At 41.6% G+C, this 27,747-nt stretch overlaps 1 protein-coding gene across 1 annotated transcript in view; it reads right to left on the minus strand.

The window, feature by feature from the left end:
• The window catches only part of cerk (ceramide kinase), a gene marked incomplete at both ends in the record, with an annotated part of 53,091 nt that overhangs the window by 21,864 nt on the left and 3,480 nt on the right, over positions 1-27,747 (minus strand). The window contains 5 exons of the mRNA XM_083906798.1: positions 4,966-5,111; positions 6,197-6,263; positions 6,918-7,043; positions 10,418-10,540; positions 12,115-12,240. Of these exons, the coding sequence (XP_083762924.1) occupies positions 4,966-5,111; positions 6,197-6,263; positions 6,918-7,043; positions 10,418-10,540; positions 12,115-12,240 (588 nt within the window). The remainder of the gene's footprint in view (positions 1-4,965; positions 5,112-6,196; positions 6,264-6,917; positions 7,044-10,417; positions 10,541-12,114; positions 12,241-27,747) is intronic.

Below are 27,747 nucleotides of genomic sequence, written 5' to 3' on the forward strand. Positions count from 1 at the left end.
TGGAGCAGGGAAGTGGGAGTGAAGAGGGTGTCCTCACGGTGGGTGAGACATTTTCACACGGTTCATCTCAGAACATGGTGTTATACTGAAACGACGAGGTGTCCAATTACCATTTTGCATTAGCATGCGATTACTGTGCGGCTAACTTGGTGAACCTGTTTCCAAAGGTGAGCTAGCGAGGCTACGATTAGCATTAACGTCGGGCTAACATCATACAAACACTGTGCAACCTCATCAGGCACAATGCAAATGTTTTCATTTTCGATTAGCATTAGCGTAGCGAGCTGTTATGACTGTCAGCCACGCCAGACATAACATAACAGCTGACAGTCTTTGTATTATGTTAGCCTTTACGTTCCTTATCATACATTACCATAACTGAAAAATCTTCTTCAGCTCCCACTATAGGAATAAATACTTCCTACGGGCACTGCACTATTGGTAAGTAAGAGCAAATCACAATAAATTTGTTATTGTAAACACAAATTTCCCATATTTTCTTAATATGTTCCAATAAAGTGATGAGAAATTATACTTATAGCATTGTTTAAACAGCAAATCTAATGATCCTAAGACTTTTGACAGAGCGTTATCTATAATAAGACAGAGAGCAGAAGAGGAGAGTTAAATTCAACTAGCGATGTTTGGAGCAGGCTCATAGAAGCATGACGGCAGAGATCAGGTGGTGGACACAGATGAGTATGAAGATGAGCCCGCTCCCTGCACTCTCTCTTTACTTTTTTATGAATATCACTTATGTGGACCTTTGCCTTTTCTCCTCCGAGCTTCAAATTGAAATCCGGAAAACTCTGCTTTGCCTCTGACGGCACCGCACTATCTGCTATTTTGCTGAGCGAAAAAAAAAAGGAAAAAGGCCGACATATGCCATTTGACTCCTCTAAAGCTATACACAGTAAAAGCCAACTGACTTTGAATGGATTAAAGTGGTGCACGCAGATGTTCACTGATGTTCAGCCCTCAGATGTTCAATGTTTTATTCTCCTTAAGTTACTCAAGCACAGTAGTCTGTCGGAATATTCCGAGAAAAAGAGCGTAAACTGTCACAAGGCGTATCCTCAGCGGGGAAGTTCCAGTTCTTATCTGCGTTCCCTCCCCAAACTGTCTCGCCAGTATGATCATCCTGGCAGCGAGATCATCTTTATCATAGGGACAACAACGGGGTCTAGATGCTTTAGTGCGGCTTTAAAAGGGATATCTCTGCACTTTGAATCCTCTGTGCATGAATGTATTTATGGCTGCACTTGTAACAGTATCATATAACGGCATCTGCCAGCTCTCATGAAGCAGACAAAGTGATCTTTGAATAGCATACTTTTCTTATTTCCCAGAACCCCCCCAAAAAAATAACTGAAAGTGTTTCAGAGTTTCTGTAAAGCTGCAGTGTGTGACTTTTTGTTGTTGATGATGTTCTGGATCTGTTTGGTCTTTGCGAACAGAAGCAGTGCAAAATGCTGTGTTATTCATCTAAAAGGCAATTTTATCAGACCTGAGGGAGTGCTTCTGTGTATACAGCAGCAGTGCAGGTGTGGGCCTGAGCAAGAGGCATTTACTCCATCAAATGCTGAATGACCTGTTCTTTGGGCGGTTTTGTGGACACTTCTTTTTCACTTCAGACTTTTTGGAGTTGTCTTATTTTACTAGTGCAAATGAGTGTTGGTGAATATGCATAGTTGTTTTTTTTTATCGTATTAGCATTAGCAGGAAACAGCGTTTTAGGAGACCTGAAATGGTATTTCTTGAAAACGAGTCCCAGAGTCTCAAATCTAATAGTATCCGGAAGAGAGGAAGTCCACAAAGTGTTCTATTCTTGGCTGAAGCACAGAGTTCTACACAAATATCCAGCATAAGTGCAACCTTTTTACATTTGGTTATGATCATGGAAGCATTCAGCATAGCAGTAGCATTTCTCTTGGTGCATGAACTTTTTACATGTTTGCATTTGCAAATACAGCTCCTTCATATAGAGGAGCAGAGACATATTAGGGCTCGGAGGTCAGCAATTTAAGTACTTCTTCTGCCACGAGCCAGACCGCGTCAGCGTCGCCGGTTTTGGGTATAACCTAAAAATATCCAGCTAGTGTAGTGTAATGTAGCCTCATTTGCATTTAAAGAGAAAGGCACTCAAAACCGAGCGTTCTGAACAGGTCTGTTTTGGCAGGGTGATTGAACTGCTGTGGTGCTTCATCCTTAAGGTATTTTGACCAAAGCATGTCACCGACATGTTCACTAGGACACCAGGGAACTAGGTTAACTTGGAGAAAATAGGGTATAATATGTCTCCTTTTTAAAAACCTGTCACCCATGTTCATTATAATGCAAGAATCTGTGTCTTCATCTCTGCCTGCGTCTCCTCCTTTCTCTCTGCATGCAATCACTTCACCTGCGGCGGGAGCACACCTGCTTCCAATCCAATCATCAAGCACCTCTACTTATTTCCTGGTTCTCCAGTCGCTCGTCGGCAGATTGCCACAGACAGCTCTGTGTGGCAAACGTCACGGCCCTCTTGAAGATTGTCTCAGTTCCTCGAGTGCTTAGTTATTTGCTTGTATTCTGCTCTTGTTAACTCCAGTGCTCAGAACTTCCCGATGCTTCCTTCACCTAATCCAGTTCCTGCTTTAGTTAATCTCATCTGTTAACTCACGCGTTCAATAAACCGTAAAACTGCCACCTGACTTTGCCTGGCTGCTCTTGAGACCGATATGTTTCTGTGACAATTTGCCAAGTAGAATTTGTTTTTTTTTTATTCCTTTCAAGTCACAGTCGACGCTCGTTATCAGATCAGTGCTAATTATTGCTGCTTTTCATGCTTCCATTCATAAAAAAAAAAACTATAAAATATTCCCCTTTAAGTGCGTTTGCTGTGAGAATAATCTGTTATTCTTTCCGACATGAAACCTACTCTGTCTGATCATCAGCTGTTGTTTTTCCTTGGTCGCTGACCAAAGAAGAAACTTTTCAGGGCAAATATTGAAGTAGAATCACTGCTCATCAACATGTTGATGCTTATTAATGCTTTGAAGGTTTTAAAGCGCTGATGAGAGGACGATCTTGGCAACAAGAGGGTTTGTTTCACTTAACATCGCAAAGAAAGAGCCTTTAGTACTACAAAACAATGAGACAACTCAAGCGCTTGTATCAAAATGGCAATGATGACATTTAAAAAGCTCTCCAGAACAGTTGCTGAACATTGAGAGCTTTTATCCCAGTGGCACTGTTTTTTTTGCTGACAGCTTCAAGTGCCTCAGCTGAATGACGACGGGACTTAAAAAAAGAAAGAAAATCAAAACGTTTAATATATAAAAAACAAACGGATAATAAATAATTGAATCGCTCTGCTTTTATAATCCAGCTGTGCATACCCGACCTCATACCGGCCTTTATGCACAGTGTTTCTCTACTCCATGAAAATTACAGTGATTTCAAAATGTCACCCAGCACATTCTCATTTATGGCACTTTGAATCATCGACCCTTCACGGTGACCAAGCGAGACTCCCTGCCCTGTTGCCATAGAGATTCTTCTTCGGTAACTCAGCCATCTGGGATCAGCGGGGCTACGGGTCTCATAAAGGGAATCAATCACAGCTCTGATGAGGGCGACTTTTTCCTCTATGCAGGAGTGACCACTTCAGTCTTCTTTGAACCTTTTCATACCATACGTTATTTTCAAATTCATGAAGCCCTATATTTCCAATATTATATAACCATGGACTTAGATAGGTGAAGAAATGGAGACAACAGTGAGTTTCCATTCAAGGAAAAAGGGGAAGTTGGGTATTTTAGGCAAATCATTATTGTCATGCAAGCACTAGATCATTTTCTACACAGGCTGCTCCTGGGGAATAAGAGTTTTCAGATTTCCATTTTGTCTGACTGACTGCTTACATTATTTCACATTTAGGTATTGATGGCAAAGGAAGAAGAAGTTTTTTTTCTGTGTCTTTTAAAGTTCTCCTTCAGTCATTTATTCACATTTGCTGAGATTTACCAACACATTCCATGAAAACCTTCAAAATATTTCACTGTGCTGCTGAAAGATCAATACTGCTCTGAGGCTTCAACTTTAAAAGATAATATTTTAGACAGAAATAGACAGGATAAACAAAATGTTTTTTTTTTTTTTTACTTCTTTGGTTGTTCTGAGTGTTTCTTTGTGGCTTTAATTTTACTATTTTAGTTTAAAGCGGACCTAGACCGGAAGTTCCAATTAACGCTGTTTTTTAGCGTGTATCTGCGTCCTTACCTTGTTTACGAAGCCCTGAAGTTTCGAAACAAACAGTTCAGCCACTGCTGAGAACGCTGTGTTTTATTGTAATCTCGGGCTCAGCGAGATCTCTGAAAAAACCTGGTCCGGTTACTTAAACAACGGTTCTCCTGAACAGCAGATCCTCCTGCTCTGGGCACTAGTCCGGGCACATCCGGTTTCGTACATTGAACCGCAGAAGAAGAATAACATCCGTTGTGGAGCTGTTTCACGAGCGTCAGTGTCTTCTGACTCTGGGTCTGACTCCGGGTCAAAGTCATAAAAGGGACTGCAGCGGGGAGTCGTGAAGAAGCTATTTTTAAACACTGTTAAAAACAATGTTTTGATAATGAGGAGCAGTGCATCCACCGTTCCAGAGGGGGGAGCTGCGCTTCTGAGAGCTGGTGTGGTGATTATGTCACTTCCGGGTATTGGCCAATCACAACACACTCTGTCTTCTGGGTGTGAGATTTATGTCTGAAATATCGCGGCTCAGGACAGCGTCAGAAAAGAAAGATTTCTATCGGCTTGTTTTCAGGAACTAGGAGGTTTTTGACCATAAAAACAAGTTAATGTATGTAAGTAGACCTCCATAACTTACATGTATGTGCAACAGGACCACTCTATGTGAGCTTTAAAGGAAGAAGAAAAAGGATAGGTAGACGCCCTGGGATCACAAAAACATGATTAGCAAAAGCTCACCTGCAGGAATGATCCCAATGCGTAGATCACCAGGTACTAACTGGGCATCTGGATCGTTCTGGTCCACGCCGTGGTCAGCTTGTGTCCTGGCGACCAGGCCGTGCAGGACTTCACTGAACATTCCATCTCCACCCACACACACCAACCTGGGCAAAGAAATCCCATTATTATTGACTTGTAAATTCAGGTCTGAGAGACAGAAACACAACAGAAACATTCAGTAAATAAGAAGAACATCACGCCGCTCCACTCTGCATTGCAGTCTTTTCCACACAGAAGTTACAGAAAGTCGCGCGTAAATGAAGTGCAGAGTAAACGCCACATGGGCCCGAAGACATCACTGCTGGACTGAATATCTGATGATCAGAATTGATGAGGCAGAAAAAAAGCCCTTCCGTGTCACTGATATCTGTTGTGTTTATTTACCAGAGGTATTTTACACAGCATGCTCTCCTTGAGCGGAACATATAGATATTATTTATTATTTTGCAGCTGTTATAAGTGATGTCTGCCATGTTGGTAAAATACTGGTAGACCTTTCAATAACATCTATTTGATTGCTTTTTTTGGACTGAGCACCGACTACTGAGTATTTTGGATACTGCTGTGGATTGATTTTACTCCTGGTTGTACGTTTTTAAACGGATGATTTATTATTTAATGACTTGTGGCATCAGTTGAGGACGGTTAGACAGACAGCCAATATTTTACTGTCTTTTCTTACATGAATTATATCCCATGTTTGTTTTTATTTGATATAAATTATTAAGAGCGTTTTATTTCACTATACATAAATGTTTTATGTGTTCTATGGCGCTCTTTGTAATTTATTTATGACAAGTGGGATATAAATAGTGTTTACAATTATTATTTGGAGCCTGTAATACAAAATGAGGATGCCAATAAAACAATACAAAACGTGTTATTGCAGTTCTGAACCGCAATGTAGCAATTTAGCTCATTTTAATCTGTCATATATTAACAAGGGGAAGCCTGATGTGTATATAGTGATGGGATTACACTGTTTAAGAGTGAGATTGAGACTCTCAGTGCGTTGTCTCAGTGATGACACAACACAAAATTACAGCACAAAATCCTGCAATATTCACAAACTGAAATACAACTCATGGCCAAGTTTGTCAGCGGTTTTATTACAATATGAAAAGACGAGAGTCAAAGTGAAGGACCGGCGTTTAAGTCTGAAAGCAGCAGCTGTCGCGCGAGTACTCACCCGTCATATTTATCTAGATTGGCTTCTGTTTTCAAGTGGTCCCTGGCATGATTGGCATGCTCTGTAACTACAGGAGCAAATCAAATGATAAGTGTTAGTACGGTTTGAATGAAAGGGAATGCGCTGACAAAATGACTAGATGCTTTGTGGCCTCGACTGGTACAGCAGGCCTGCTATTACTGGCATTTCAGCAACAGGGGACAAGGGAAAGTGCTGCACTTTGAAACAGTAACTTCAACACTTCCTGCACAAATAATGTTCCCAAACAGCACAAACACACAGTGGCCTAAAAACTCTGTAATTCAGCTATTTCATATTGGCCTGCGAAATGAGCCCAGAGCCTACAAAAAAACAACATTTCAACAGTAAATCTGTTTACAAGGCATGTGATATCAACACAGATACTATCCTGCAATTCATAGTAGCTGCAGTATCCCAGAAAGAACAGCATTCATTCTGATGGACTATCACTACCGCAGACTATGTGAAGCTCTAGCAAGCACTTATTGAATAATAGATGTGTTTAGATACCCACGCTTATCAACTATCACAGCTTCCATTAAGGTGCAGATGTGATTAATATTGCTATAAGGCAAATCATATCCTTGCAAGCGTCTGCAGTCCCTCGCGAGAGGCCATGGTGGCCATGGAGATCTATACGGCATTCACGAGGACTCATTTTTTATTTAAATGTAGAGGAATACTCTTGACGGGAACCCACCAATCACATCGGCTGAGATGCAGGCACGGCGAAACAGTGGAGCCACCTTCTGCTCGTAAATATGCTTCCCACGCCGCTTTCCACCGTAGGGATTGATGTACACCAGAAGACTCTTGGGCCGATTGGCTGCAAAGTGAGTGAGGAGTATGAGATAGTCATTAAAAAGCCCCAGTGTTTACCTCCCCCCCCCCCACACACACACAAATGTGTAGTTGACAGCAACTTGATGAAGTTTTCATTAACCAGAGACCTTTCTCAAAATGCTCAGTCAAACTGACTGCTCTCCCATACACGCCGCTCAAGACATAAATTATGTCTCCACTGGATATGCGAGGAGTGTGGAGCAATTTGGAGGTGCTGCATCATTTGGTGATAAACCTACAAAGTGCTCTGATGAAGCATACTAAATGGCTTGTTTATGGCTGCCGTGGAAGAGTGCGTTTTGGACAACAAACTCAGATCGCTGAGAACAAAGAAAAACAAATGGATCTGGATCAAGTGCCAACTGAGCACAAACAAGAATAGGGTGATGGAAAGGTGCGACATCTTCACAATGAATGAAAAAATTCATTTTCTTTCAATTAACCTTTTAAGGGCTGAACATTACAGTCACTACATCACACTACATGTCCCGGCGCGTTTAAACAAACACTCAACAAGGTCAAACATGTCAGGTATAACATTAAGGTAATGTTTTACAATTTGTTTGGCAGTTGTATAATCACTTAAAAGTGCAGGAAACATGCTCTCAATCTTCCTGACCACAACGGTTCTGTTCAGACTAATAATTAACATGCGTCTTAGGTGATCCAATCACAAGTTGACGGCTCCAACTACTGACACATCTGTGCATAACATGCTCACGAAAAGAATAAAATCTTATATTTCTTTTACGGACAGAGGAGAAGAATTCATAAGGTCAGAGATGTTTTGATGTACTAATCAGTAATATAATTAATTTAAAAAAATGTGCAATATTTCATGACGAGTAGACTAGTCGAAGACTTTAACTTAAATAAATGTCTGCTTAGTCTACACCAAATGAGTCAATTTGCACTGCATTGTTTATATTTTTATATATTAAAAGAAAGGAAAGCATTTAAAAATCTGATTATTGTGAGTTCACTGCCATTTATGAGCACCCTATAATAAATTGCAATGCACAGTTTTGGCAGGAAAAGCGTTAAAGTGTTACTAACACAATAATAATCGCTCTGTTAACTTAATGTAAGTTCAGCGAAATGAAACTCGGCCATTATTAATTTGCTTTTTTACATCTGTGATTTTCCTAATGTGACCTGTCAAAATGGCTGCAACGCAAAGGGACCCATTCCACCTGCTTCCTTCACTGTGGTTCAGTGTAGCGCCCCCTAGGTTAATTTTACCCCCTAGCTCTCCAAATTCTCTTGAAACACCTCCGTAGAAAAATGCTGTAAACAGAACACGTAAAGGCTCCATCGCTTTCCCAGACATGCTTTGAACACTAACACTGTATGCGTCAGCTCACAATAAAACAAAAAAAATCTCAACATTTCAGAACGTGACAAAAGGCAGAGTCATGAAAATCAAGCAGATGTTATGGAAAATGATGAAAGGGAGCAGTTTTCTTTGAGAGACAACGACCCATATATCACATACTGTAGATGGTGTGTGTTTATTTAGGTTTCCTTGTGGAGTTTTTAGTATTCTAGTTGTTTTTGATATTTACTTTAATGTCTCCTTTTTTCTCTCCCTCTTGTGTGTCCCATCTTGTTTTACTTTGTAGTTCTTCCTCCATGCGTTTCACTTCCTGCTCTTTACTTCCTGATTACCTCATTGGTGTCACCTGTGTCTCATTAGAGAAGAAAACAGCCTCTGTGTTCGCGCGTTTGTTTCTTCCTCATTTCTCACTGCATGTTTTTATTTTTTGTGTGTGCTTTGCCCTGCCTTCACCTGTTACTTTTGGATTCCCTTTGCCTCTTGAGTTCACTTTTACACTAAGATTGTATCAAAGATACCTTTGGTTGTTTTTGCACACTGGCCCTGCTTTCGGTTTCTTCCCTTTTATGAAAAACCTTGACAAAGTCCCATCAAAAAAATCTGTGAAAGCAGCAAATCTGTACACACTGTGCTGACCTCGTACGATACTGTGCAACCATCCATGCCGAAGTCACACTACACAGCTTTTTGATTTCTTATGATGGTGACTATGTGTCATTAAAGGAGACATATTATACCCTATTTTTCCAAGTTAAACTCGTTCCCTGGTGTCCTAATGAACATGTCTGTGACATGCTTTGGTCAAAATACCATAAGGATGAAGCACCACAGCAGTTCAATCACTCTGCCAAAACAGCCATGTTCAGAACGCTCAGTTTTGAGTGCCTGTCTCTTTAAATGCAAATGAGACACAGGAAACTATATCAGCGTCACTGAGACTCCGGCAGCTAACAGCAGTTAGCATTTGGAAAAGCCATCATTACCGTCATATATAAAATGTATCCACTGAGTATCCACTCCTCTGAGGCTGGAAGTTTGTGGAGAACTCTGTGCTGCACTGTGCAGCCAAGAATACAACACTTCCGGATACTCTTGCCCTCGCCTGCACTCTCGCGTTTTTATGGACAAAGTGGAGCTCTGCAAGACAACAATTCCAGGACTGTGAAAGTCAACATTGCATGTTTTTTGTCCGGAACTTAGACTGAGGTGGACCACAAAAACATCACAGAGTCATCATTTTTTTCACACTTTGCCTACTCATAGGGCCTCCAGAGTCCCAAATATAAGTATTAAAATGATTTAAAAGTTGATTTTGCATAATATGTCCCCTTTAAGTGATCACAGAGCCATACACTTGTGCCACATATGATAGACTACGGGATGGTAACCAATCCAGAGGGACTGGAGCATGGGGGCAGGTTTAGTCAACACTCATAATCGTATACAAAACAATGCTGTATACTTGTGCTGTGTTGGTTTGCAAGAGGACAGGTTGGAACGTCACTCGTCATCACTCTTCTTTTGCTTCGCCATTTTGTTTGCCTACGCTCTTTTATTTACTTTTGCACACGCACAACACTCTGTTGTGCTCTCGTCGGTCAAAGTCACCGAAGTGAAAGAGACTAACTGTCATAAAGGGGGCAGAACAATAATCAAACATGCCAGACTTTCTGTCAGGAGGTTGTAAGGCGTTCCACATCTGTCCTCCATTGTCATTCACTATGACACACTACACGGTATAGAACAATCCATTTTTTAAGGCTGATGGCTCCCAACACCCCACGTCTGTCGGCTTGGGTTATTATCGTTCTTTAATCGTGGAGACTGACCTTGTAATTAGCCTGACAGTCAAATTCCAGCATCTTTTAAGCAAACAAGTCTTGGACCAAATATTTATCATATGCTAAGTAAAGTATATGCATATACAATATTCTTCCTCCAATTAGTGTAGAGTAGATCAATTATTATTATCAAGGATTCTTTCACACATCTGTTAGGGAACATCATTAAATGGTACGTACTTAGTAGTGACAGCTGCTCGTTGATAACGTGGATCCACTGCTCGCACAGTGCTTGATTGGCATAGCGGAAGGTGACATCGCTGCACCGCCACTGGTGCTGCGTCGTCCTCTTCACATATGAAACTGCAGGGAAATAAAACAGGGAGAAAAGAACAAAAAGCAAAACATTCAAGAGGATATACAGTAGCTATATTGATATAGAATATTTTTCATGCATCCCTGATGAGTTCCTACACCAAGATTGAAAATAGTGTGTCAAAGGTAGTTAGATGCTATCATGAAGAAATTCCTAATCTGTTTTTTTTTTTTCTTTCCGAGATAGCATCATCTGTGGTAAATAAAGCCTCCAACAGTTTTTGTCTATTCATATCATGTTTCCCACACACACACACACACACACTTTAAAAAGTATGTCCACAGAAATGAATCACTTCTGTATATTTTTGGAATCTAGGCCAGGTCCTTTTTACGTCACCAACGAGGTATCCTACCTTCTCTATTAGTTCTGACAGTGAAGACTGAGCTAATGGTGGACATAACTTGTAAAATGGTGGACCCAAAGCCACGAAAACACAGCTTGATGTCCACCAGTAACGACCAACAGATACTGTATGTGAATGAGGGAGAAACAAAAGGCACATGGGAAATTAAGAAGTCACTAAGCAAATGACAAAGCGCGCATCTTCTTCATCAGATAGAAAAGTTAACTTTCCAGCTCTGGCATCCACATCATTTTCAGTATCTCATACTTACAGGGAGTTAGAGGCAGAGAGAAGATGAGTGGGACTAAAAATCACCCTGTAATACGCTACGCGATCAGGATGTAAGTGATGCGAAGCCTCTTTGAAGCACAGATTGTGGGGACGCAGCTGTGTCGAAGTCAGCACAGTCTGACGCCAGTAAACGCCAACATTAATATGGTCGTCTTTTAACAGTTGCCTGTGATAAATAATGTAAATCTGATCTTGTTTGAATATAATCTAATGGCTCAAAATCAAGCATTAGCTCCTAAGTCAGTGGCATGCTGCCATCTAAGACCCAGTCAGCTAATCTGTGTGTGGAGGAGTCTACAGGCTTATTCACGGTGTCAGATCACATGTGATTGTGGTTCTTGGTACACTTCCTCAAAACTGTGATATGTCATTAACCCCATGTGAGAATGTATCAGGTCAGATCAGGTGATGTTGTTGGAATTACAGGCTGAATAATAAGGGGTTTATCTCAATCTGATGCCAAATTATACATGTATTTCATTGTACTTATTCTTGTTTTGATGCATCTGACAAACTTTCACAGTTTTGTAGGAACAAATGAGGAAGTTCAGACAATAATAAAAGTGCCCGTTAACATTTATTAAACAAAACTTTTAGTCTGTCTATATTGCATCCATTTTCAACTGCTATATCCTCAACACGAGGGCCGCAGGGGGGAGCTGAGCCACACAGAAAAGCCCTTGTTTGATCTAGGATCTGACCCGGTGACCTTCTTGCTGTGAGACAACAATGCTCGCCACATTAACACCATGTGACGGAGTCTAATTCAAGCTGGAATGATGCAAAGGTGTCCCTTTCTTAAATGGCAGTTAAATATTCCATAAAAATAGTATTCTCAAAATAAAAGACGTGGGGTGACTCCGAAAAGGCAAGAAGACAACGGGAAAGGTTACTGTACTTGGGTGAAAGAAGCGTGTTTTGTACCTGTGAACGCGTGAGGATACAGCTCAGTGACCCGCTTGTCGTTTATACGGCTCTTGGTCTCGGTGCCGTTGTCTTCAGCCTCGTGCACGGCGACGATTTCGCACACCTGAGCAGTCTGACAGTGAGCTGTGGACAAATGAATGAATAAATTAAAACTGAGCTGGTGGAGACAACAATAATATTACTCATCAAAAACATGATTTTCTTTTCCTGACACAGTTAGCAACATTCTTCACTTTCTGACAGAAAAAAGTGGATGTTAAAGGCGTCATATTATACCTAGTTCCCTGGTGTCCTAATGAACATGTCTGTGACATGCTTTGGTCAAAATACCATAAGGATGAAGCACCACAGCAGTTCAATCACCCTGCCAAAACAGCCCTGTTCAGAACACTCGGTTTAGTAGTATCTCTTAAGGTCCACCTTAAAAAAAAAAGTAAAACGGAACTTAAGGGACAGGAAATTTTTAGATAATGTTTTAATTTTATTGAAATTTATGGTTTGATTGAAGCTACGCTTTCATGAAAGGAGACTTATCGGTGATTGTAAAAGAAACTCATTAGAGGAAAGAGAAGGCTGGATCAGATGAGAGGATGACTCGGTTTCAACAATCATGTCAACAAGAAGATTAAAAACCAGACTTGTGCAACAAGTCAAACTAATCATCTTAGTGTAAAAGACGTCATCAGCGCCCACTTGTGGTAAACGACAGAACAAAAATGAATCATAATCGAGGGAAATGGCCACGTTGCAGTGATTGATGCTTCATTTTTTGGGTGTGAGCTGGTGTAAAGAGATGAATGTTCACAGGAATGACCATGATTGTTTCACATTGGTCATCTATTTATTACCCCCGCCAATAAAGGGCCATCTTATCTTATATTTAGAACAGTAAAATAAACTGTGCAATATATCCAGGCAATATTTCTCCTTAAGAAATGAGAATCAGCCTCAATTTTGAAGCTACTTAAGGATTTCTTCCTTGTTCGTCACACGTGGTGTGATCTGGAAGTGACGTCAGAGTATTTCAAGCTGCTGTGAGTGACATTATCCTTTGTCCAACTTCCTACTTCTAGTTGACTATAGCATGAGCTTGTATGAACACATTTATTGGTTACTGAAAAACAGCCTGACCTCACAAACACAGAGGTCCTGTGGCTCCTGATTGGATAAAATGCTTGATTTTCAGAGCCATGGAACCTACCAAACACTCTAGTGACAAATATCTGATTAAAGAGCAATTTAACACACATTTTAACTTAAAGGTGCATTATGTAATAAATCTAAAGCAACTGGCCATAAAATCCTCCTAATATGTCACAGCTACTCAGGAATAATGTTCATATAACAAACTGAACTCACCAACAACAACAGTACAGCCAAAATATTTGCTTTAAAAAAAATCTTTTGCAGACTGCAAATCATGTTTATTGTTTTGAAATCATGTTTTGGCATGTGGCGCCACCTACCGCCGTCTACCAATCATTGCAGCCAGTAGAGTCTCAGCTGCCGAGCAACCACGGGTTGCCAGTTACATCAGAAAACGGAACCTAACAGACTCCGGTATTTTGAATTTGAATGTAGTAACCGTTTTGGGCCACAATCTTACATATGGCACCTTTAAGTATTTACCTGACAGTTGCATTAAAGCTGGAAAAAAAAGATTGCGGTAAAAAGGGAATTTATTTTTACATAGCTATTCCTAAATCTAAAATTCAAATATGGGGGAAACTGCGTCGTAGGAGGGCAATACATCTTTCCACTGTAAAATTTCCCATATTCAAATTTCAAAGAGCGAAATTCGGACCGCTCAAGCAAAACATATAGCTTTTCCACAAACAGAAGAAATTCACTTTCACTTTTGTAACCGGAAAATGACAATATTGCTCGCAAAGAGTTTAACTGACCTCTTCAACTGCATCTCTTCCTCTCTCTCTTACACACACACGCACACACACACACACACAGATCTCGCCGACAAATTTATTCAGGTGATATAGTGAAATGGATGGGAGGAATGCATGACATATTATTTCCCTCCTGGGAGTCAGAGGGAATAGGATTTCATTTCTTTCTCAAATAAAGATGATGCGGCATGCAGGCATGAATAACTTTATGGCCATCGATATTCACACTTTGACAAATAGGAAGAAGACTTATGGCCGTGTGGGTAATGGCTTTATTTCAGGGGGGTGGAGGGGGGGAGAAAGAATGAGGTTGAAAAATGACAACTACTACATCTCTGCCCAAGTGATTGTTGGTGTGATTTTTAAAATATATATAATGGATTACCGAAAGTTATTGATACTTAAACCGTCAATCTGTTTTCTAAACGGATCATTCAGTGGTCACAAGGGGCCAAACCCTGATCGGGTCTTCCATTTGAAAAAAAACAAAAAAACATCAACCACCAGAGGAAAGTGCAGCAAACAGAGAGAGAGAGAGGGAGGGTGAGAGGGAGGGTGAGAGGGAGCATGTCAGCATCGTGAGCTGACAGCACTAACTGACTGTAGCATTATAATTTTTTTCTTGTAGAATAATTGTAGCTCTGGGGAACACACTCTTGTCAAAGATGTTTTTAAAACTCATCCCAGAACCTCAACACCCACACAACACGTCTTCCATACTCAACACATTTAAGACGAGGAAAAAGGAGAGACTTAATTTAACAAGGAGTCTAGTGGGAGTTTGAAGGCCTTACTGATTTATTGTTGTGTATGAGACTTATCATGGGCTGTGACCTTTTGATATTTAAATGATTTTCGGTTGTATTTCCACGGACATGACAAGTTTTTTTGTGTTGGTTTTCGTGTTTTACTTTGTTTACTTCCTTGAGTGTGCCTTATCTAGTTTTTACTTCCTGTGTCCTGTCCTGTTTTCTGTGTAAAATTTCCCCTGCCTCCCAAGTGTATTCAGTCTCTTTGCTCCCCAATGTTTTTGTTGGTTCTTCCTGTTCTGCTCCATTCTGGGTTTTGTTTTTCCGCCACCCTCTCCTGTTGCTTTGCATTGTTTTTTTTGCCTTTTTTGTGTGTATTTTTATAAAAATACTTTTTGTTTCATTATCAGTCCTGCATTTGGGTCCTATTTTGTTTTGCAATCCCAAACACTTGTGGATGCAGTGGTAGGACAGATCAGAAAGGACTTCTACTGCATTCACACCAGCCTGAGTTCGTTAGCTCGGAAAGTCCGGTTCGTTTGGGGAGGTGTGAATGCGAACTCTTCAAAGAAGCGAACTCTGGTCCACATAAAAACGTAGGTCTCGGTTAGCTTCAAGCGAACCAAATGCAGACGACAACACAGGGCATTGTGGGTAAACACAACCAAATCATACGCACGTGTAGAATGCTAGCCCGGACGAAATGTCTGAGCCAATTGTTGCAGCGTATACGTGTCGTATGTTCGCATAAAACAATAGGATTTGACGCAATACATTATTGAAAAGGTTTGTTTCGTTTCAGTAAAGTGTAAAAGTATGTATACTCCCGCGTAAAGTGCTCTACGTAGGTTACGGACACCCCTCTACGTCGCCGGAGAGCCTGTCGGAGAGCCTCTGCGTAGTCTCCGGCTGCAGGAAATATAAATAAAGTGTCAGTCACGCCGTCAAGGGACAACGGAGACGGCAAGGGCTGCGATTGGTCCTCAGGACAGGCCGAGATAACGCTGCTCTGTGAGCTGATCACCGCCGACAACGTCGCTGCCAAACTATGAATACGTCATATCTTAATACACAAACCACATGTTTATACTCTAAATGGCTAATTTCTCGCTTCAAATGATCTTAAAACTGCGTTCTGGGACCGAAAAAATTCAATGTTTGGCCACTGTTTCAATGTCATTCAGCTGCAACAACAACAACAGTCTTTCTCTCTTGGACGCCAGAAGCACAACAACCTTGTGTAGTGACCCCTACTGATCGGGCGGAAAATTGCACGATGGAGAAGTATGAAGGCTAGAGGAGTCTCCGTGGTTACGCATTGGATAGCGCATTACGCAGTTGTAGAAGTATACTGTGGCCTTAAGGCGTGAAAATGACTCGAGTTGCTGATTTCCGCAACCCAGCAACCACATCGAGTGCGATTGTGTTCGAGGAAGATAGCTGACACTCATGTGTACGTCAAGTAAGTCTGCAAAAGCAGGATGACAAGAAACGATGACAGTTTTCCTCCTTCCCATCATCGAGGTGTGCTGACAGTACAGTCACGGGGTACGGAGCAGGATGTGCGACGTGAAATATCATTTCATGCAAGCATGAGAAGATATGGAAAAGCAGATTATCCGTGGTTAAAACTGCCGCTTGTCGAGAGTGACAATTACCGTCAGAATGAACCAAACCTTAGATGTCGAGATTATAAGAAGTCGTGCATTTACTGTTAATTTTCATATCAAAGAACCAAAGTTTACACTGAGTGGTATACGTAGGAGTATCTTATCTCGTGTCCTACACATTTCCATGTTCTTTGCCGTGAGCTCCGTGGCTTGCGGTGAAATCAGACGACTGTAAAATTGTGTGAAATCTTTTCTGTGTAAACCTGATAGTCAGGCTGATTGTCTGAAAGCACATTAAACACCAAGTCTCTCCCTCTCCCTCTCTCTCTCTCTCTCTCTCTCTCTCTCTCACACACACACACACACACACACACAACTTGGTCATTAACCCCAGAATCAAAGACAAAGAGAAAAATCCCATTGAACTGTCAGGAGGGAAATGAGAACAATAGCTGACATACCTACTTTTAACACTGTTCCAATAACCCTGCCACACACACACACACACACACACAGAGACACAGACACACACACTAATCTCATGGCACACACGCACACACATTCTAGTTCAGTGCAGTGCCTAAGCTACATGCTAAGCCCTCGGCCATACAAGCCAGATCCTCTCTACTCTGCACTGACACACTTTCTTTGTACTTGAAAAGAATCTTAGCGCTGGCAGTCAGCCACTGTGCTCTGTCTATTCATACCACAGGGGCTCAGTGTGCTGGAGAGGCCCACTATGTACAGACATACTTTGAGGGAACTGAAGAGGAAAAGGTTTTTTTCCCCACACCGACTGGAACTTATTCTGGGGCTCGAAACCCGAATGGTTTACATAATTGTGTTGTTTGCTGTATGGTTCTGGTTGATACCTGAGAAAACATGAGACAGAAGATCCAGGTCATGGAGCAACCCTTAAGTCAAAATGTGCTATTGCTGCTCCTTTAGTTATGAGTCCTTCCAAAATAACAGACTTGAACAGAGGACATGTCCTAACATCTCCTGGAGGCAAAGTACGAATGATCCATCACGAGGAGAGTGACGGAGAAAGCACAAAAAAATGAAAAGCAAACAGTATTTCTATCATTTCAATGACATTCATAGCATAAGTGATTAAAATGACCTGAAGTGTGACACACTGTGTTTGGGGTTACTGACTCATTTCTCTGAGACGGAGCCAATTGTAAACACCCAAGATTGCCAGGTGGTATTGATATCAGAGGTTTCTTTGTGTACGTTGTTATATCTCCTGATGGGCCAGAGGTGTTGTTTATATAGATTGATGTGAAGATTTATGCATATTGTTTCATCTGTGGTTGTCTATAGGTGACTGTAAAAAAAAAGGGGGGACAATACATGTATATCAAGAATGAATTGAAAATGTATTAATGTAAAAATAAACCAGTGACTGGCGAGTTAAGCTGAGCACAAACACTGGAAACAAAGGAAAACTGCTGTCCTCTTGAGGAATTCATTGCCACGAGTTTAGAATTTGTCCATAAAACCACAATCGGATGTTTTCTGCTGGTGATGCAGCCATGACTGTGTTCCATAATCTGACATTGGAGAGGATACAGTGGAATGAACCATCAGCTTATGAATTAATCTGTGCCGCATAACCACCAAAGTGCTTTTCCTAAGTTTTCTTCTCTGCAGTTGTTAAAAAGTGAACCTTAGAACTGCCATTAGGCCAATTTAATCATTGATTTCCTTCCTCAGGAGTTAACCATGGGCAACAGAAAAACTAAAGCAAGTCCATTTGCTGATAACCAACTGCTGGAAAATGACTGAGAACCATCACAGAGACATTGATTTCCTTAGAAAGCAAAAGCAGATCCATTTGGTTCTATTGTTTTTCAGTGAGAAGTTTTAAAAATAGCATACAGTTAAGTATCCAACGGGGGCATTTTGGCAGACAACCGTAAACCTGTCAGGTTTCAGATTTCCCACACGACAGATTCAAATTGACTGCCTTGGAAGATGGCCAAGTACAGTCACAAATGAGAAAAAGAAGCAAAACAGAGGGGGGGGGGTGTTCTCTCAGCCTGGGCATAAAGTTACTAGACCCTCAAATTCTGCCAAAGTCAATTTGATGCTTTGCTCTGAGTGTGAATGTAATCCCTGGCACTTTCTCTATTGAGCCACAAGTCCTCAGGGTCAATGCAGGGTGCAACCAGTTCACACTGGAACCACGTGAGGCGGATTAACACCTGCACGGCAAAGTGAACACAGTTAAAGAGCCACGACAGGCTTGTGAATATTTGAACAGTCTGCGACTTTGTTGTGTTATGTTATGAATGGAATTGTACACCAGTGGCTCATTAAAATTGGGTTTGTTTCTCAGAGGGCCTGTCGATAAAATAAACCCAAGAATCAAAAGACATCTAAAAAGAAAAAAAAGTATTTTATTGGTAACAGTAATCTAGCTTTTCCCCTCATCATTTTGAAGCCCATCGGATTTTCCTTGTGACCACTTATGACTTCCATGTTGGAAACACTGACGACAACAACCACTCATCTTAGTCTTTTTAAAATACAAACTACTCCTACATGTGTTCATGTAACTAAATAAACTGTACAATTCAAATGTAGCATTTAGGAGAGCCTGCCAATGGCAGAACTCACTGCTTAAAGCTCCTATAGAACGGGAGTACCAATTAAAGCTGTTTTTTGGTGTGTATCTGCCCCATTACCTCGTTTATGAAGCCCTAAAGGTTCGAAACAAACAGTTCAGCCACTGCTGAGAACGCTGTGTTGTATTGTAATCTCGGGCTCAGCGACATCTCTGAAAAAATCCGGTCCGGTTAGGTAAACAGCATTTCTCCTGAACAGCAGATCCTCCTGCTCCGGGCACTAGTCCGGGCACATCCGGTTGCGTACATTGAACCGCAGAAGAAGAAGAAAAAAGGCCTAAAAGGGACTGCGGCTGGGAGTCGTGACAAAGCTATTTTTAAACATTATTAAAACAATGTTTTTGATAATGAGTAGCAGTGCATCCACCGTTCCAGAGGGGGGAGCTGAGCTTCTGAGAGCTGGTGTGCTAATTACGTCACCTCCAGGTATTGGCCAATCACAAGACGGTTGGGAAAGCTCTCGCTGGCTGGCCAATCACAACACAGTCTGTCTTCTGGGGATGAGATTTCAATCTTAAACAGCGCGACTGACGAGAGCTTCAGTGAGGAGAGATTTCTATTGGCTCATTTACAGCAACTCAGAGGTTTTTGACCATAAAAACACATTAATGTATCTAAGTAGACCTCCATAACTCACATATATGTGCAACAGGACCACTCTATGGGAGCTTTAATAAAGTAAGCCTACGTATGTCTATAAAGAAGAGAAAGTTCCAAATCAGGGAAGAGGCCCTTTAACTTTAACTTGTACCAAGGAGGAGGAACTGACTAAGAGCAACTGGTCTTGGCAATAATTTTATAATAATGGAAGAAAGAGGATCTTTGTGTTCACGTAACAGAGTTTATGAGGCCAGTTATATTCATCTCTCCTGGTAGAAACTCAATCCACCATGTAATTCAGTACAGAGCTGCTGTTCACTGTGGCAGTCATGCACACACAATGAAGGGAGAAGTGTGTTTGTAGCTCGGTGGAAACCTATATGTTACACTAGAATACCCCTGGATTTTTGTACTTTAAAGAGTAATACTCTGTACCCCAAGTGAGACAAAAATGCTGCATTGTTGGACAACATTCTTTTCATTTTATTTCACTTTCCAAAGGGTGATTTCACATGATCCCTCGCATGCTTCCCACCACCGTATCGAGGCCCGATCCCATTTCTCATCTACGCCTTGGGCCTTGGAACAGAGTAATGAAAGACAGTGGTTAAAATCTATACCATGTCATGAACAGCATGGACATGTTTTTTTTCAGAGAATCATCACCGCTAAGAAAAACAAAACATAAGCTGAACCACTGTCAGCTGTTGAAGTTTTGGTCACATGGGCTGTTAAGTGCTTGCATGCAGCGAAGCGGAGACGTATCAAGACACATCTTCAGTGCCTGGGAATAGTGGTGAACCACTTTTTGTGATGCTCAGTACACAGCCAACATGTTTTGTTTTGGTTAGCGTAAGCTCTAAAACATGTCCAGCGAGTAACGATGGCTTCCACTCTTTTGAACTCACAGCTCATTACAGCTGGCCAATGGTGCAAATTCCTCAGAATCTGAATCCAAATAATCATCTTTCTTGTAATTATAGCAAGGAACATCCTTGTGGCTTTCTCCTTTTCTTAAAAAATAAAATAAATACACTGGACTAAAAGACACAAACACACTGGCAGTTTGATCAAAAACCGTTTGATCATGAACCCAAGTTGAACTTGTTCTACTTATTTGTGCAACCAAATCCAACTTTTTGATTGACTCTTCAAATGGTTCACAAGAATCACTGCAAGGAGTACAATAGTCTCCATGGTGCAAAGTTTTAGACAATGGGCCCTTTGCTCAGAACACATTATGAGCAGGAAAAGCTCTGGTGGGACTGATTACATTAACAATAGCTCTGGAAAATGTGACAGTGAGCCTGTATGAACAGTGGAGCTGCAACTAACTCATTATTTTCATAATCGAATGATCTGTCAATTATTCTCTCAAGTAATTGTTTTGTTATGGAAAATGTTGATCGGTGATTTTCAAACCTGGAAGTGATGATGTTCTCAAATGTCTTGTTTTGTCCAGTTTCTTTTTTTTTCAGTTTTAATGATTTCTTTGTTATATTGAGCAAAAAAACCCAGAATGTATTCATATTTTAAGAAGCTGAAAATCTGGAAGCTTGATTTAATTATGAAGAAAACCTGATGATTTCCGATGAAATCACAGCTAACCAATCAGAACGAGGGTTGTTGATGACATACAATCGATGGATTCCCAGCTAACCAATCAGAACGAGTGGTTTCGATGACATACGGTTAACGGGTTCACAGATAACCAATCAGAACTAGTGGTTTGGATGATATATGTCGACGGGTTCACAGCTAACCAGTCAGAACGAGGGTTGTTGACGGCGTACAGTTGACGGATTCACAGCTAACCAATCAGAACGAGGGTTGTTGACGGCGTACAGTTGACGGATTCACAGCTAACCAATCAGAACGAGGGTTGTTGACGGCGTACAGTTGACGGATTCACAGCTAACCAATCAGAACGAGGGTTGTTGACGGCGTACAGTTGACGGATTCACAGCTAACCAATCAGAACGAGGGTTGTTGACGGCGTACAGTTGACGGATTCACAGCTAACCAATCAGAACGAGGGTTGTTGACGGCGTACAGTTGACGGATTCACAGCTAACCAATCAGAAAGAGGGTTGTTGACGGCGTACAGTTGACGGATTCACAGCTAACCAATCAGAACGAGGGTTGTTGACGGCGTACAGTTGACGGATTCACAGCTAACCAATCAGAACGAGGGTTGTTGACGGCGTACAGTTGACGGATTCACAGCTAACCAATCAGAACGAGGGTTGTTGACGGCGTACAGTTGACGGATTCACAGCTAACCAATCAGAACGAGGGTTGTTGACGGCGTACAGTTGACGGATTCACAGCTAACCAATCAGAACGAGGGTTGTTGACGGCGTACAGTTGACGGATTCACAGCTAACCAATCAGAAAGAGGGTTGTTGACGGCGTACAGTTGACGGATTCACAGCTAACCAATCAGAACGAGGGTTGTTGACGGCGTACAGTTGACGGATTCACAGCTAACCAATCAGAACGAGGGTTGTTGACGGCGTACAGTTGACGGATTCACAGCTAACCAATCAGAACGAGGGTTGTTGACGGCGTACAGTTGACAGATTCACAGCTAACCAATCAGAATGAGTGGTTTCGATGATGTACAGTCGATGGGTTCACAGCTAGCCAATCAGAACAACTGCTCTTGATGGCGTACAGTTGACAAGCTCACAGCTAACAAATCAGAACGAGGATTGTTGACGGCGCACAGTCGACGGGTTCACAGCTAACCAATCAGAACGAGCGGTTTCGACGACGTACAGTCGACGGGGTCACAGCTAACCAATCAGAACGAGTGTTGTGGACAGCATACAGTCCAAACATTTGACACCGGTGGCTTGATTAACATTGTTTCCCAAAATCCGATGTGCAAAGACCTTATTTAATAATCAAAGAATCAAGTCATTGTTTCAGCCCTAATGAACTGTGAAACCGAGGAAACTAAAAGGAACTCAGCTATCATTAATTTGTTTATTTATGCTGGTGATTTTCATACCGTCACCTGGCAACATGGTTGCTGTGACCTTCTGTAACCGACTTTAGAGTCAGCATTTGAAAGTAAATCCCAATGACTTGGTAGTGTTGTGATGGTTCAAGTTGGTTCAACAGTGGAATCATGACTCACAATGCTTTCACACAACAGGGTGGCATGCCACCTTACAGGATTCAGCTTAACATACTGGTTTCTCTTGCACACGCCGACATAATGTCTGCGAATTCCTCGTCACACCCTAGATGGTTTGTTGTGGCTGTTGAAGTGTGACCGTAGCCGAGCCATCGTCGGTGCAGATGGGAAATTTGAGAGCCTTGTCGATTCGGAGACGAGTGATCATTACCTCGGTTTATCTCGTACAGTCATGTTTGCTCGGGAGATTCTATTTCTGTACGTATCTGTGACAGCGCAGCACCTGCCCTTCATCTGCTTCTAGTCCTCCGACAACAACAAGCTGTCATCATTTTTACATTCTGCTGTTGTCCTCTGCACCCTTCCCTCCCCTCCGTGAATCAATATGTAATCCCTTTATTGTTACTGTGGTTTGGCAGCGACGACGCGTTAGAGGACAAGCCAGTGCAAGCTTGAGGAAATGCTTTGCTCGCTTTAGTGTTCCCACACTATTTTTGTTGTGTTTATGTCATTCTTGTTTTCCCTGCTACATTTTGTGACGTGTGACGCAGGTGCAAGAGAGAAGATAAGACTTTTACCGAGGGTGTGATAAAACTGTTAATGTTGTTCGGCAGTCAAACTAAAAATAATAAAGAATTGTTGCCGTCACGCTGGATATACGGGGAAAGCGAGGTCTCTGTTGTACTGCAGTTCATCCAAAATATGGGTTATTACTTCAACAAGGTGGATGACTGACCATGAAGACAATAGTGATGCGCTATACATATTGCTAACAGTTATTAGTTTTAGAGCAGGGGTTCTCAAAGTTTTGATACCTGAGGGCCAATTTAGGAACCCAACATTGGACTGAGGGCCGCCAAAGGAAAAAAACCCCAGAAATAAATCCCATTTGCAATCATTTGAATGACCAGATTGCAGTTCTACAGTTTAGCGTTAAGTAATATAAGCATTAATAAAATGTAATTTAAGCATTAATATAATAACGCTTTATAATTTACTGGGTAATTACCCAGTATTTTGGCCATTGTTCTTACCTCCTAATTACAGGTTAATACCAAGTAACATATTTCTGTTACCATATTACCATACCATTTACTGGGTAAATAGCTAGTAATTGGGGGCTGTAGCTACCTGCTTATTACCAGCTTATAACCCAATAATACACTAAAATTCACCATATAGAAACCAGGTAAATACCCAGTATTTTTGTTTACACTTATTGGTCTGTATCCAGTAATGTCCAATAAACATTTAACAAGCTTAGTAGCTCCTGGGTTAAAACTATCAACTGCAATTCATTGCGGGCCGCCAGAAATGTTTCTGCGGGCCGCCATTGGCCCCCGGGCCGCACTTTGAGAAGCAATGTTTTTGAGGTATGAATCTGACCTGAGCCACTGGTAAATAAATACAATGAAGCACACACTTTACCCACTCACAAACAATTCCTCTGTATCTCGTCTTCCCTCTGTAGCCATCTCTGAATATACAGACGGGGGGGCTGTGCATTGAGCTCCAGCTTTAGATTACAAAGAACAGATCTGCCTCGGTAAACATGGCAGCGAGCTGTCAGACAAGACTTGGATTTCTCCCAAGCATAGTGATTCTGTTAAGCCGATGCTTAGGCAAGCAGATGGAGAAGAGAGGACAGACAAGGTGGATGTAAAAACAGGAGAGCAGTCACGGGAGGTGCCGTGAAAACCGCTTGTTCGCTGCCCAAGCCAAAAGTAGCAGTTGACAGAACATCACGTTTGCAGTCTTCCTTTTTTGTAACCTTGATTTTTTTCAGAGAAAAAAAACAAAACGCTGTTGGATTTTATCCAACCTAGCAACGTGGCTTTAGCAAAGGCTGTGGCAATTATTAAGTCACTTTGGTCCAGACTACGAGATGAATCGATATGATAATATTTTGTATGAGCACTGGAGGATAATGCCTATATTGAAAACTTTATCTTTTCAACCAGTGCCACAAAAGGTGAAACCCAATCAGTGTAAAAACATTTTTTTGTGTATTTTTTTTTAGAGAAATCCTGTGTCACTGATTCACTGAAACCTCTAGTGTCACTACACTATAAGTGATTCTGTAAGGCCTCAGGTCTGTTTCCAGTTTTGCTTTGTAGGGAGGCAAATATCTTTATACCCTAAGGCCAAGAGAAATAGCCAGGCTTAGAGGGCCTAAAAAAGCTCATTCCTCACTAAGTAAAGTGATTTGGAGGAAAGGGGAGACTCTGTAAAGCATATGCCATGAAGTGTTCAAGACATTTCCCCATTCTCTAGAGACCACGTGTCAAACTCAAGGCCCGGGGGCCAGATGTGGCCCGCCACGTCATTTTATGTGGCCCGCGAGTGATTAATTGGTCGTAAAAATCTGTGCTAGAATATGTCTATGCTGCTTTAAGGCATGCGTTGACATAAACATTTCCCACAATGCACGGCGATTGTGTGTGTTACCCGCAAAGTGACGGCACCGCCATTAGATCGCAGTGTATCATTGTATATGCATCATGTGACGAGTGAAATTGAATAAGTAATAAATGCAGAAAGTTATTTAGCAATATGTTTACGGAGTAGTTACCTTTATTTTACATTATATTTGGTTACATTTAGTTACATTTATTCTGTATGACAGTTACATCTGGCCCTTTGAGGGTAACAATTATGCTGATGTGGCCCTCAGTGAAAATGAGTTCGACACCCCTGGTCTAGACTCAGAGGTCCGGGTCGTCCCATTGATCGGACTTCTTCGTGTTTGTGTCCGTAAGAGCGTTTGCGTGTACAAAAATAACACACCCGACTTCCCCGTCATGTGCTCTGCTGATTCTCAGACTCAACCAAATCCACTTAAATGTCAAGCAGTAACCTACGTAATGTGGCGCAAGCCAAAACATCAAGGCCAGATTGATGTTTATCTCTCATGGCAATTCCTCTTGGCATTTATGGGACTTATGCATCAGTTTGATGTCGGCCAGAAATTGGAAATACACACCGAGGGCAACCTGTCGACTTTGAGTCAGCTAAAAAAAATACAAAGTTTCTCTTTATCTCCTACTTCACAATTGCACTTCTCCCAAAAACCCAGCTGGATTATTTTTTACTTTTCAATTTCAGCTAAATAAATTGGAAATTTTCACGGTAAGCACAGAGAGAAACATTCCATCTCGCTGCTGACTTACTTCATTTGTATTTTTAGCTTTTGTATGCAGTGAAACACTCTGTACCTCAAGATAATTTATATCACCATTGACAGCTGAGAAGTTTTACTGCTCCAAATCTAAGGTAAACACGCACAGACACAGAAATAACCATGCCAATGGGGAAGTGTGGAGTGTTGGAGCAGCCGATGATGTGAGTCGTCCAGAAGTAGAGCATTTCTCCTTTAACTCTTTCACTGCCATTGACGTCTATAGACGTCAATTATGTTTTTCCGCCGGGGATCGGGGCGCAAGACACTCTGGCGGAGCATGTCCCTCAATAGCAAACCTGTAAACTAAGTGTAATGCCGAAATTGACCACCATGAAGGTGCTCTTTTTGGATGAGCGATCAATATAGATCATGAGAAGAAGACCAGAGATGAGGACTGAGGAGGGAGAAATGGCGAAAAGCTGGGTGAAGAAGTGTGTCGCGAATGTGAGCGTTGACGAGGGAGATCATGGGCGATCGTGACAGGAGGGAGTTACAGAGCCGCGTGGTCTCCGAAACCGCGGCGAAGTGTTGAGACGCCGCATTTCTCGCGTTGCGTGTCACCAACGGCCAACTCAACTGACAAATCTTGTAAATGAATTATTGTTTTGCCATCAAAAGCCCTTTATGTGTGTTGTATTTGTTGTTTTGTGGAAGGGAAACACTGCTCAGATGTTTGAGGTGTCATCTGCTTGAAATTCTTCTTTTTACAAAAAGCTTGTTTTCACAGTTTTTTGGTCAAAATTTGTGTTTGTGGTGAAATCAGCCTATTTTCTAATGCCGCTTACTTAAGAACGGAAAAAGGTAGAAACAAACCTTTTTTCCAGACGAAGGAATAAAGTCTATTCTATTCTATTCTTTCTCTGTTTACATAGTCATAGAACACAACATGTGTGGGTCTCGATAGATGGGTCAAAATGCTCGAAAACGGCTGGCAGTATGGGACTCTGCTCTGAAAATGGCTGGCAGTGAAAGATTTAATCATGTCCAAAGACAAGAAGGAAAATTCCACTCAACACCGCCCCTGTCTTTATATCAGTCACTGATTAATTACACTGTATTGACCATTGATGCCAAACCAGACTCTGCTCAAAGACCACACGAGTGAAAGGGAAACTCACTTGGCGTCTTTAGCTTGTTTCAGCACTTTAAGTCATTTGGTTTTCTTTAAATTAAAGGTGACAACATCACTTTTTCTTTTTTTCAAGGTCATTAAACATTTATGACTGGCAAACACTTTTTCTTTGAGTCCTATCATGAGGGTAAACTGACCTGTTCTTGTCACAATCATCACTGCAGGGGATTCTGATGTGGCTGCGTTGAACGTTGACTCAATAAATGAAAGTCTTTATGGCGGGTTATTATAGGGCACTTGATAGCACTTTGAGGAAGGTCAATGGCCAGGCTTAAACTCAAGTGTGCCGTGCCAGCAGTAATGACACCACTCGACGTGGCGCGGTAATTGCAGACCAGGGACCTCATCTAGATGAACAAACATTAGCCTCAGGAGGTTACGTGGGTGCCTGGATTAAGTGGGGTTTTCTGGGCAAAGGGTGGAATGGACCAAAAACTCGGAGCGCCGCTCAACAACCACATTCCCAAACCTGAAAATACAGACCATTAACCCAGTGCATGCTGGGAGTCTGTCTACTTTGATGGGACCCCGGCCTGGATTAAGTTGCGCTGCTGTCAATACACACAAACACTGCAGAAATGGCTCTAAGGGAACTGTTTCTGTCTCATACTCTCTTCTCATTTCAATGAACGACACAACAGACCATTTGTTCCAAGTGTTATCAATATTTGGTCCG

The sequence above is a fragment of the Microchirus variegatus genome (assembly GCF_963457635.1).
Source record: "Microchirus variegatus genome assembly, chromosome: 20".
Lineage (NCBI taxonomy): Eukaryota > Metazoa > Chordata > Actinopteri > Pleuronectiformes > Soleidae > Microchirus > Microchirus variegatus.